This window comes from Oncorhynchus masou, chromosome 27 (assembly GCF_036934945.1).
Source record: "Oncorhynchus masou masou isolate Uvic2021 chromosome 27, UVic_Omas_1.1, whole genome shotgun sequence".
In the NCBI taxonomy this organism is placed as follows: Eukaryota; Metazoa; Chordata; class Actinopteri; order Salmoniformes; family Salmonidae; genus Oncorhynchus; species Oncorhynchus masou.
In genome coordinates this window covers 66,187,387-66,199,853 of record NC_088238.1, presented here as the reverse complement: position 1 = coordinate 66,199,853, position 12,467 = coordinate 66,187,387, and the positions used below count along the sequence as shown (strand labels likewise).

Below are 12,467 nucleotides of genomic sequence, written 5' to 3'. Positions count from 1 at the left end.
ACCCCCCTTTCTCTCTCTCTCCAGTGGGTAGGCCTATTCCAGTGGTCCAGACCCCCTCTCTCTCTCTCTCCAGTGGGTAGGCCTATTCCAGTGGTCCAGACCCCCTCTCTCTCTCCAGTGGGTAGGCCTATTCAGTGGTCCAGACCCCCCCTCTCTCTCTCTCTCTCCAGTGGGTAGGCCTATTCCAGTGGTCCAGACCCCCCCTCTGTCTCTCTCTACAGTGGGTAGGCCTATTCAGTGGTCCAGACCCCCCCCTCTCTGTCTCTCCAGTGGGTAGGACTATTCAGTGGTCCAGACCCCCCTCTCTCTCTCTCTCCAGTGGGTAGACCTATTCCAGTGGTCCAGACTCCCCCCCTCTCTCTCTCCAGTGGGTAGGCCTATTCCAGTGGTCCAGACCCCCCCCCCCCTCTCTCTCTCCAGTGGGTAGGCCTATTCCAGTGGTCCAGACTCCCCCCCCTCTCTCTCCAGTGGGTAGGCCTATTCCAGTGATCCAGACCCCCCCTCTCTCTCCAGTGGGTAGGCCTATTCAGTGGTCCAGACCCCCTCTCTCTCTACAGTGGGTAGGCCTATTCAGTGGTCCAGACCCCCCTCTCTCTCCAGTGGGTAGGCCTATTCCAGTGGTCCAGACCCCCCTCTCTCTCTCTCTCCAGTGGGTAGGCCTATTCCAGTGGTCCAGACCACCCCCTTTCTCTCCAGTGGGTAGGCCTATTCCAGTGGTCCAGACCCCCCCTCTCTCTCTCCAGTGGGTAGGCCTATTCAGTGGTCCAGACCCCCCCTCTCTCTCTCTCTCTCCAGTGGGTAGGCCTATTCCAGTGGTCCAGACCCCCCCTCTCTCTCTCTCTCTCCAGTGGGTAGGCCTATTCCAGTGGTCCAGACCCCCCCCCTCTCTCTCTCTCCAGTGGGTAGGCCTATTCCAGTGGTCCAGACCCCCCCTCTCTCTCTCCAGTGGGTAGACCTATTCAGTGGTCCAGACCCCCCTCTCTCTCTCTCCCAGTGGGTTGGCCTATTCCAGTGGTCCAGACCCCCCCTCTCTCTCTCTCTCCAGTGGGTAGGCCTATTCCAGTGGTCCAGACCCCCTCTCATCTCTCTCTCTCTCTCTCTCTCTCTCTCTCTCTCTCTCTCCCCAGTATGTAGGCCTATTCCAGTGGTCCAGACCCCCTCTCATCTCTCATCTCTCTCTCTCTCCAGTGGGTAGGCCTATTCCAGTGGTCCAGACCCCCTCTCCCACTAAGGATGATATAGACGGTCTCCATTCTCTCTACCTGGAGGGCCTCACTACGGTGTTTGAAGACAACAAGGACAACTACGGCATTGCACCAGACAAACACCTCCACTTCATCTAGACACACATCTGTGTGAAGAGTTGTTCACACGTATAATCAGAAAAAAAATAATATTTACAGATTAACCCAAAGATGCTGCAACACCTTCTAGGTCAGAGTTCTAGCTTTTTTTTCTACTGTTATTGACTTGTTTATTGTTAATTGTTCACTCCATGTGTAACTCTGTGTTGTTGTCTGTTCACACTGCTATACTTGATCTTGGCCAGGTCGCAGTTACAAATGAGAACTTGTTCTCAACTAGCCTACCTGGTTAAATAAAGGTGAAATAAAATGTAAAAAAATTGCTGGAGGTTAGGGCTCTGTAGAGTTTTATAAAACATCACAATACATTGCAGAGCGTTCGATTTGCCTGCTGTGGGTCAATGAGACCTTCAGCTCTGCTAAAACCACTGACAACTGCGTGCCATTTTCAAGGAATTGTTAAATAAATGTTGTAATATCAGCATCTCTTGAAGAGCTTAGTCAGAACAACAAATGTCAGATTATTGTATGCAAAACGATTGCACACATGTAGCTCTATCATCAGAGTTATACAGCAAGTAACTGCATGCTTTCATGATCAGTAAACATCAATGATCATGTAGTTTCAGATACGGGAGGGTAGCCTATCTATGTCTCAATATTGGCACCCGTTTATTGGATATTTGAGTGATATGAAATACACTGAACAAAAATATCATTGCAACATGTAAAGTGTTGGTTTCATGAACTAAAATAAAAGATCCCAGAAATGTTCCATACAAACAAAAAGATTATTTCTCAAATGTTGTGGACACATTTGTTTACCTCCCTGCTAGTGAGTGTTTTTCATTTGCCACGATAATCCATCCACCTGTCAGGTGTGGCATATCAAGAAACGGATTAAACGGCATGCCAATTACACAAGTAAAATGGCAGCGGAAGAAATGGCAGCATTTTATGTGGGGTTTTTCACGTCATTTGTGACTTATTTTGTACATAATGTTTCTGCCACCGTATCTTATGGCAAAAAAGAGCTTCTGGATATCAGGACAGGGACCACTCACCTCGGATAAGACAAAGAGCTTCTGGATATCAGGACAGAGATCACTCACCTCGGATTAGACAAAGAGCTTCTGGATATCAGGACAGAGATCACTCACCTCGGATTAGACAAAGAGCTTCTGGACATCAGGACAGAGATCACTCACCTCAGATTAGACAAAGACCTTCTGGATATCAGGACAGAGATCACTCACCTCGGATTAGACAAAGAGCTTCTGGATATCAGGACAGAGATCACTCACCTCGGATTAGACAAAGAGCTTCTGGATATCAGGACAGAGATCACTCACCTCGGATTAGACAAAGAGCTTCTGGATATCAGGACAGAGATCACTCACCTTGTATTAGACAAAGACCTTCTGGATATCAGGATAGCGATCACTCACCTCGGATTAGACTAAGAGCTTCTGGATATCAGGACAGAGATCACTCACCTTGGATTAGACAAAGAGCTTCTGGATATCAGGACAGAGATCACTCACCTCGGATTAGACAAAGAGCTTCTGGACATCAGGACAGCGATCACTCACCTTGGATTAGACAAAGAGCTTCTGGACATCAGTACAGCGATCACTCACCTCGGATTAGACAAAGAGCTTCTGGACATCAGGACAGCGATCACTCACCTCGGATTAGACAAAGAGCTTCTGGACATCAGTACAGCGATCACTCACCTCGGATTAGACAAAGAGCTTCTGGACATCAGGACAGCGATCACTCACCTCGGATTAGACAGAGCTTCTGGACATCAGGACAGAGATCACTCACCTCAGATTAGACAAAGACCTTCTGGATATCAGGACAGAGATCACTCACCTCAGATTAGACAAAGACCTTCTGGATATCAGGACAGCGATCACTCACCTCGGATTAGACAAAGAGATTCTGGACATCAGGACAGCGATTACTCACCTCGGATTAGACAAAGAGCTTCTGGACATCAGGACAGCGATCACTCACCTCGGATTAGACAAAGAGCTTCTGAACATCAGGACAGCGATTACTCACCTCGGATTAGACTAAGAGCTTCTGGATATCAGGACAGCGATCACTCACCTTGGATTAGACAAAGAGCTTCTGGATATCAGGACAGAGATCACTCACCTCGGATTAGACAAAGAGCTTCTGGATATCAGGACAGAGATCACTCACCTTGGATTAGACAAAGACCTTCTGGATATATGGACAGCGATCACTCACCTCGGATTAGACTTAGAGCTTCTGGATATCAGGGCAGCAATCACTCACCTTGGATTAGACTAAGAGCTTCTGGATATCAGGACAGCGATCACTCACCTTGGATTAGACTAAGAGCTTCTGGATATCAGGACAGAGATCACTCACCTCGGATTAGACTAAGAGCTTCTGGATATCAGGACAGAGATGACTCACCTTGGATTAGACAAAGAGCTTCTGGATATCAGGACAGAGATCACTCACCTCGGATTAGACAAAGAGCTTCTGGATATCAGGACAGCGATCACTCACCTTGGATTAGACTAAGAGCTTTTGGATATCAGGACAGCGATCACTCACCTTGGATTAGACAGAGCTTCTGGATATCAGGACAGCGATCACTCACCTCGGATTAGACAGAGCTTCTGGATATCAGGACAGCGATCACTCACCTCGGATTAGACTAATATTTTTTCTTCAACAAGCAGGATGCACAGGATGTACTTCAGACACCCGACAAGGCCAACATCCCTGTTATTTGCAAGAGGAAGAGACGCAGGTACAGAGGACACAGAGCAGCGTCACTCGTAAGGATCCGCAGACGGAGAGTGGGAAAGCTGCCGTTAGCGTCAATATTACTTGCCAATGTGCAATCCTGGACAATAAATTAGACGAGGTACGATCACGAATATCCTACCAACGGGACATCAGAAACTGTAACATCTTATGTTTCACAGAATCATGGCTAAATGATGACATGGATATTGAGCTAGCGGGATACACGCTGCACCGGCTAGATATACCAGCACACTTCGGTAAAATGAGGGGGTGCGGTCTGTGCATATATGTAAACAACAGCTGGTGCACGAAATCTAAGGAAGTCTCTAGATTTTACTCGCCTGAAGTAGAGTATCTTATGATAAGCTGTAGACTACACTATTTGCCTAGAGAATTTTCATCCATAATTTTCGTGGCTGTTTATTTACCACCACAGATGGATGCTGGCACTAAGACCGCACTTAGTCAGCTGTATAAGGAAATAAACAAACAGGAAACCGCTCACCAGAGGAGGCGCTCCTAGTGGCCAGAGACTTTAATGCAGGGAAACTTAAATCAGTCTTACCAAATTTCTATCAAAATGTTAAATGGGCATCCAGAGGGGGAAAAAATCTAGAATTTTAACCAGGTAGGCAGTTTGAGAACAAGTTCTCATTTAAAACTGAGACCTGGCCAAGATAAAGCAAAGCAGTGCGACACAAACAATAACACAGAGTTACACATGGAAGAAACAAATATACAGTCAATTACACACTAGAAAATGTGCCTTGTTAAACGTTAATTTGTGGAATTTCTGTCCTTCTTATTGCATTTGAGGCAGTTGTGTTATGACAAGGTAGGTGTGGTATACAGAAGATAGCCCTTTTTGGTAAACGACAAAGTCCATATTAAGGCAAGAACAGCTCAAATAAGCAAAGAGAAACGACAGTCCATCATTAATTTAAGACATGAAGGTCAGTCAATGTGTAAAATTTCAAGAACTTTGAAAGTTTCTTCAGGTTCAGTCACAAAAACCATCAAGCGCTATGATGAAACTGGCTCTCATGAGGACCGCCACAGGAAAGGAAGACCAGCCCCTAGAGTTACCAGCCTCAGAAATTGACTGTGTGAATCAGGCCTTTATGGTCAAATTCCTGCAAAAAATCCACCACTAAAGAACACCAATAAGAAGTGTCACGTCTACTCCTGCTCCTCCCCTTCGGCATTCAACGTCTCTGGTACACCACTGGTCCTGGGATCCATCATTACGCACACCTGGCATCAATCATTACGCGCACCTGCACGTCATCATGAGGCACACCTGGACTCCATTACCTCACCTATTACCGTCCCTATTTCTGGCACTCCCTTAGGTTCTTTCCCCAGTCAGTATTGTTCCTGTGTTTATGCAAAGACGCTAATGTTATCTCGTTCCATGTTTTTTTTTCAACGTTTCACCTGCTTCTCAACATACAGCATCATCATTGGGCCAAGAAACAGAGTAATGTAAATTAGACCGGTGGAAATGTGTCCTTTGGTCTGGAGTCCAAATTGGAGATTTTCGGTTTCAACCTCCGTATCTTTGTGAGATGCGGTGTAGGTCAACAGATTGTCTCCTCATATGTATTTCCCACTGTAAAGCATGGAGGAGGAGGTGTGATGGTGCTTTGCTGGTGACACTGTCTGTGATTTATCTAGAATTCAAGGCACAATTAACCAGCATGGCTACCACAGAATTCTGCAGCGACACGCCATCCCATCTGGTTTGGGCTCATATGTTTTTCCACAGGACAATGACCCAACACACCTCCAGGCTGTGTAAGGGCTGTTTTACTAAGGAGAGTGATGGAGTGCTGCATCAGATGACCTAGCCTCCACAATCACCCGACCTCAACCAAATCGAGATGGTTTGGGAGGAGTCGGACCGCAGAGTGAAGGAAAAGCAGCAAGTGCTCAGCATATGTGGGTACTCCCACGACTTTTGGAAAAGCATTACATGTGAAGCTGGTTGAGTGCCAAGAGTGTGCAAAGCTTTCATTAAGGCAAAATGTGGCTACTTTGAAGAATACAAAATATATTTGGGTTTCTTTAACACTTTTTTTTGTTGGTTACTACATGATTCCATATGTGTTCATTACTTTTGATGTCTTCACTATTATTCTACAATGTAGAAAATAGTACAATAAAGAAACCCTGGCATGAGTACGTGTGTCCATACTTTGAATGGTACTGTATCTACCTAATGTGGGATAGCGTTCCATGTAGTCATGGTTCTATGTAGTACTGTGAGCCTCCCATAATCTGTTCTGGCTTGGATTGTGAAGAGACCTCTGGTGGCTTGTCTTGTGGGGTAGGCATGGGTTTCTGAGATGTGTGCAAGTATTTTAAATGGACAGCTTGGTACATTCAGCTTGTCAACACCTCTACAAAAACAAGTAGTGATGAAGTTGATCTCTCCTCCTCTTTGAGCCATGAGAGATTGACATGCATGTCATTAACGTTAGCTCTCCGTGTGCTTTTAAAGGTCAGCCGTGCTGCACTGTTCTGAGACCACTGCAATTTTCCCAAGTCCATCTTTGTGGCACCTGACCACACAACTGAACAGTAGTCCAGGTGCAGAAACACTTTCTCATGTTAAATACTGTTGACGTAATATGGCGACAGGTTCATCTGCCTCACCTAAAGCCCATTCTGGTGGGAAGCTGCTATAGACCAAGTGCTAACAGTCAGTATCTGGGTAATATGTGTGAAATGCTTGATAATGTATGTATCAACAGAGAAGTATATTTTCTGGGTGATTTAAATATTGACAAGCTGCCCACTCAAGGAAAAACTTCAAACTGTAACCAGTGCCTGCAACCTGGTTCAGGTTATCAGTCAACCTACCAGGGTATTTACAAACAGTACAGGAATAAAATCATCAATATGTATTGATCACATCTTTACTAATGCTTCAGAAATGTGCTTTAAAGCGGTATCCAAATCCATTGGATGTAGTGATCACAATAAAATCACAATAAAATAGCCATTTAGGAAAACCAAAGTTCCAAAGGCTGGGACTACTATACTGTAGTTTATAAGAGGTCATACAAGAGGTTCTGTAGTGATTCATATGTTGATGTAAATCATATTTGTTGGTCTGTGGTGTGTAATGAGGAGCAACTAGACGCTGCTGGTCTGTGGTGTGTAATGAGGAGCAACCAGACGCTGTTGGTCTGTGGTGTGTAATGAGGAGCAACTAGACGCTGCTGGTCTGTGGTGTGTAATGAGGAGCAACCAGACGCTGTTGGTCTGTGGTGTGTAATGAGGAGCAAACAGACGCTGCACTTGAAATTGCTTATTCCAGGTACTAATAAGCACACACCCATTGTGTTTGACCAGATACAATGCTATTACACAGTGAACAAACTGACATTCAGCACGCTTATAGGGAAGGACACTCAACAAGCACAGCACTTATACAAATTACCCATGATTGGCAGAGAGAAATTGATAATAAAATGATTGTGGGTGCTGTCTTGTTAGACTTACAGTGCAGGTTTGACATTATTGATCATAGTCTGCTGCTGGAAAATGTATGTCTTATGACTTTACACCCCCTGCTATAATGTGGATAAAGAGTTACCTCTCTAACAGAACACAGAGGGTGTTCTTCAATGGAAGCCTCTCAAATATAATAAGGTAGAATCAGGATCTAGCAGCCTTTCGGTTACTGGCCCAACGTTCTAACCACTTGGCTACATGCCACCCCACACCTACTCCTGTTACATGCTGCACTGCTGCTTGGAATACACCTGGTGATCTGTTCACCATCTGCCCTGGTCTGTCTCCCCCTGTCTGGTACAGGTACCCCCACCACACTCACCCCTCTCTGTTCACCGTCTACCCTGGTCTGTCTCCCCTGTCTGGTACAGGTACTTCCACCACACTCACCCCTCTCTCCCTGGCCTGTCTCCCCCTGTCTGGTACAGGCACCTCCACCACACTCACCCCTCTCTATTCACCGTCTGCCCTGACCTGTCTCCCCCTGTCTGGTACAGGTACTTCCACCACACTCACCCCTCTCTCCCTGGCCTGTCTCCCCCTGTCTGGTACAGGTACCCCCACCACACTCACCCCTCTCTATTCATCGTCTTCCCTGGCCTGTCTCCCCTGTCTGGTACAGGTACCCCCACCACACTCACCCCTCTCTCCCTGGCCTGTCTCCCCCTGTCTGGTACAGCTACCCCCACCACACTCCCCCCTCTCTCCTGAGCTTTCGCTCACCTCCAGCACGCACGCACTGTTGGGCGAGTGACTCTGAACTTACAATAGCTAGCCCCAGCAGTGTAGCCTTGTGGTTAGAGAGTTGGACTAGTAACCGGAAGGTTGAGAGTTCAAACCCCCGAGCTGACAAGGTACAAATCTGTCGTTCTGCCCCTGAACAGGCAGTTAACCCACTGTTCCCAGGCCGTCATTGAAAATAAGAATTTGTTCTTAACTGACTTGCCTGGTTACATAAAGATAAATAAAAAATATATACATAATTTTTTTCTTGTGCATTTTGCTATTTAGATATTTGCCTCATGACTCCTGTATGCCTTGTTGACTACAAACTTTCTTTACCCAATCGTGGGACAGACTATATTTGTTCCCACACTGAGGACTCTGACTCTATTGGTTACACAGACTTTTGTCCTCCCATCCTATTCTAACCACCTCTCGCCGGCTTAATATTCATGTTACCTGATGAAATTGCTGTACAATATGATCTTGTTGCCATCTGATGCACATTCAGATGTCATAAATCAGCACTGCAGAGCTCTCCCTGTCCTCTGCCATGCCTTGATTGAATTACTGTTGATGATGTCTGTCTGAAATGTGCATGTACACCCTGGCCCATCTACTGTTGCTTGCCCCAATTCTGACTGCTGCTTCACTGATTTCTGCTCTCGTAAAAGCCTGGGTTTTCTGTATGTTAACACTAGAAGCTTATTACCTAAAATGTGAAAGTGTGGGTTCACAGCTCCGATCCAGATGTGTTGGTCATTAATGAGACGTGGTTCAAAAAGAGTGTTTTGAACACTGATGTTAACCTGTCTGGTTGTAACCTTTTTCAGCAAGACAGATCTTCTAAAGGTGGGGGAGTGGCAATCTTTACCAAGGATCGCCTTCAGTGCTCGATTGTCTCCACCAAGTCTGTTCCAAACAATTTGATTGAAAATAAAAGAGAGCCGCACACTCTAGGAGCTCAGATGCAAAAATTTTATTACCAACGTTTCGTCAGCCAAGCTGTCTTCATCAGGGTATTTTCAAGCTTTCTACTCCTCTAGCCAGCACCTCGCCTAAATAGGTGTGCGTTTCTTTTTCTTCTATACCAAACAATTTGATTTTCTGGTTTTAAGCATTAAACTTTCAAATAGCTCTTTGTTGAACTGTTGCTGGGTGCTATCGTCCTCCATGAGCACCGGCCTGTGCACTAACCTGCCCTATGCTCTCTCCTGGCCCCTTACAGTAAGTCTGAATTTGTCCTGCTGGCTGACCAAAACTGGGACAAACCATCTAACCAAGTCCTAAAGCAATGGGACTCCCTAAATCAAATCAAAGTTTATTTGTCACGTGCGCTGAATACAACAGGTGTAGACCTTACAGTGAAATGCTGACTTACAGGTTCTAACCAATAGTGCCGACCAACCAGTGCACCAGGTATTAGGTGAACAATAGGTAGGTAAAGACATACAACAACAGTAAAAGACAGGCTATATACAGTAGCGAGGCTATAAAAGTAGCGAGGCTACATACAGGCACTGGTTAGTCAGGCTGATTGAGGTAGTATGTACATGTAGATATGGTTAAAGCAATTGCCGTACCAGGCAGAGATGCAACCATTCAGGATGCTCTCGATGTTGCAGCTGTAGAACCTTTTGAGGATCTCAGGATCCATGCCAAAACTTTTTAGTTTCCTGAGGGGGAATAGGCTTTGTCGTGCCCTCTTCACAACTGTCTTTGTGCGTTTGGACCAATCTACTTTGTTGTTGGACACCAAGGAACTTGAAGCTCTCAATCTGCTCCACTACAGCCCCGTCGATGAGATTGGGGGCGTGCTCGGCCCGCCTTTTACTGTAGTTCACGATCAGCTCCTTTGTCTTGCTCACATTGAGGGAGAGGTTGTTGTCCTGGCACCACACTGCCAGTTCTCTGACGTCATCCCTATAGGCCGTCTCATTATTGTTGGTGATCAGGCCTTCCACTGTTGTGTCGTCAGCAAACTTAATGATGGTGTTGGAGTCGTGTTTGGCCACGCAGTCGTGGGTGAACAGGGAATACAGGAAGGGACTAAGTACACACCCCTGAGGGGCCCCAGTCTTAAGGATCAGCGTGGCAGACGTGTTGTTGCCTAAGCTTGCCACCTGGGGTCGGCCAATCAGGAAGTCCAGGATCCAGTTGCAGAGAGAGGTGTTTAGTCCCAGAGTCCTTAGCTTAGTGATGAGCTTCGTGGGCACTATGGTGTTGAACGCTGAGCTGTAGTCGATGAACAGCATTCTCACATAAGTGTTCCTTTTATCCGGGTGAGAAAGGGCAGTGTGGAGTGCAGTAGAGATTGCGTCATCTAAGGATCTGTTGGGGGGGTATGTGAATTGGAGTGGGTCTATGGTGTCCGGGAGGATGCTGTTGATGTGAGCCATGACCAGCCTTTCAAAGCACTTCATGGCTACCAACGAGAATGCCACGGGGCGGTAATCATTTAGGCAGGTTACCTTTGCTTCCTTGGGCACAGGGACTATGGTTGTCTGCTTGAGACGTAGGTATTACAGACTCGGTCAGGGAGAGGTTGAAAATGTCTGTGAAGACACTTGACATTTGGTCCACTAATGCTTTGAGTACATGTCCTGGTAATCCATCTGGCACAGCGGCTTTGTGAATGTTGACCTGTTTAAAGGTTTTGTTCACATCGGCTACTGAGAGCGTTATCACACAGTCATCCAGAACAGCTGGTGCTCTCGTACATGCTTCATGGTTGCTTGCCTCGAAGCGAACATGAAAGCATTTAGCTCGTCTGGTAGGCTCACGTCACTGGGCAGCTCGCATCTGGGTTTCCCTTTGTAGTCCGTAGTAGTTTTCGAGCCCTGCCACATCCGACGAGCATCAGAGCCAGTGTAGCATGATTCAATCTTAGTCCTGTATTGACGCTTTCCTTCTTCGCTTTCCTTCTTTCCTTCTTCTTCTGAGGGCATTAGTATGGATTAGTCTCTCGCTCCTTGAAAGTGGCAGCTCTAGCCTTTAGCTTGATGCAGATGTTGCCTGTAATCCAGAAACCATATGGGATATGGGATATGTACATACAGTTACTGTGGGGATGACGTCATCGATGCACTTACTGAAGAATCCGGTGACTGAGGTGGTGTATTCCTTAATGCCATTGGATGAATCCTGGAACATATTCCAGTCTGTGCTAGCAAAACAGTCCTGGAGCGTAGCATCTGTGTCATCTGACCACTTCCGTATTGAGTGAGTCACTGGTACTTCCTGCTTTAGTTTTTGCTTGTAAGCAGGAATCAGGAGGATGTAATTATGGCCAGATTTGCCAAATGGAGGACGGGGGAGAGCTTTGTATGCATAGACAGCTACAAATAATACGGATGAGAACTCACCTGTAGATAGTGTGGTCTACAGCTTATCATAAGGTACTCTACTTCAGGCGAGCAATACCTCAAGACTTTTTAAATATTTGACATTGCGCCCCAGCTGTTATTGACAAAAAGACACACACCCCCACCCCTCGTCTTACCAGAAGTAGCGTCTCTGTTCTGCCGGTGCATGGAAAATCCCACTAGCTCTATATTGTCCGTATCGTCGTTCAGCCACGTCTCGGTGAAACATAAGATGTTACAGTTTTTAATGCCCCGTTGGTAGGATAATCTTAATCGTAGGTCATCAATTTTATTTTCCAATGATTGCACGTTAGCCAGTAGAATGGAAGGGAGTGAGAGTTTACTCGCTCGCCTCCAGATTCTCAGAAGGATGCCCTGCGGCCCCTTTTCTGGCGTCTTTCTTTACGCAAAAGGCGTGTATCTACTCAACTGACTGGCTTTCTTGATGTCTATAGTATTCTCTCGGGTATGCAATCTGGTTTCCACTCAGGTTATGGATGTGTCACTGCAACCTTAAAGGTCCTCAACGATGACACCATTGCCCTTGATTCTAAGCAATATTGTGCTGCTATGTGTGATGTATTGTTGTCTCTACCTTCTTGCCCTTTGTGCTGTTGTCTATGCCTAATAATGTTTTTACCATGTTTTGTGCTGCTACCATGTTGTGTTGCTACCATGTTGTTATGTTGTGTTGCTACCATGCTGTGTTGTCATGTGTTGCTGCCTGGCTATGTTGTTGTCTTAGGTCTCTCTTTAT

General features: G+C 46.1%; 1 protein-coding gene across 1 annotated transcript in view; it reads left to right on the top strand.

Annotated features, from left to right (window-relative positions):
- Window positions 1–6,282, top strand: part of mogat3a (monoacylglycerol O-acyltransferase 3a) — a 40,055-nt gene extending 33,773 nt beyond the window's left edge. The window contains exon 6 of the mRNA XM_064940894.1: window positions 1,189–6,282. Coding sequence (XP_064796966.1) covers window positions 1,189–1,343 — 155 coding nt within the window. The 3' untranslated portion in view covers window positions 1,344–6,282. The remainder of the gene's footprint in view (window positions 1–1,188) is intronic.
- Window positions 6,283–12,467: the final 6,185 nt, after the last annotated feature.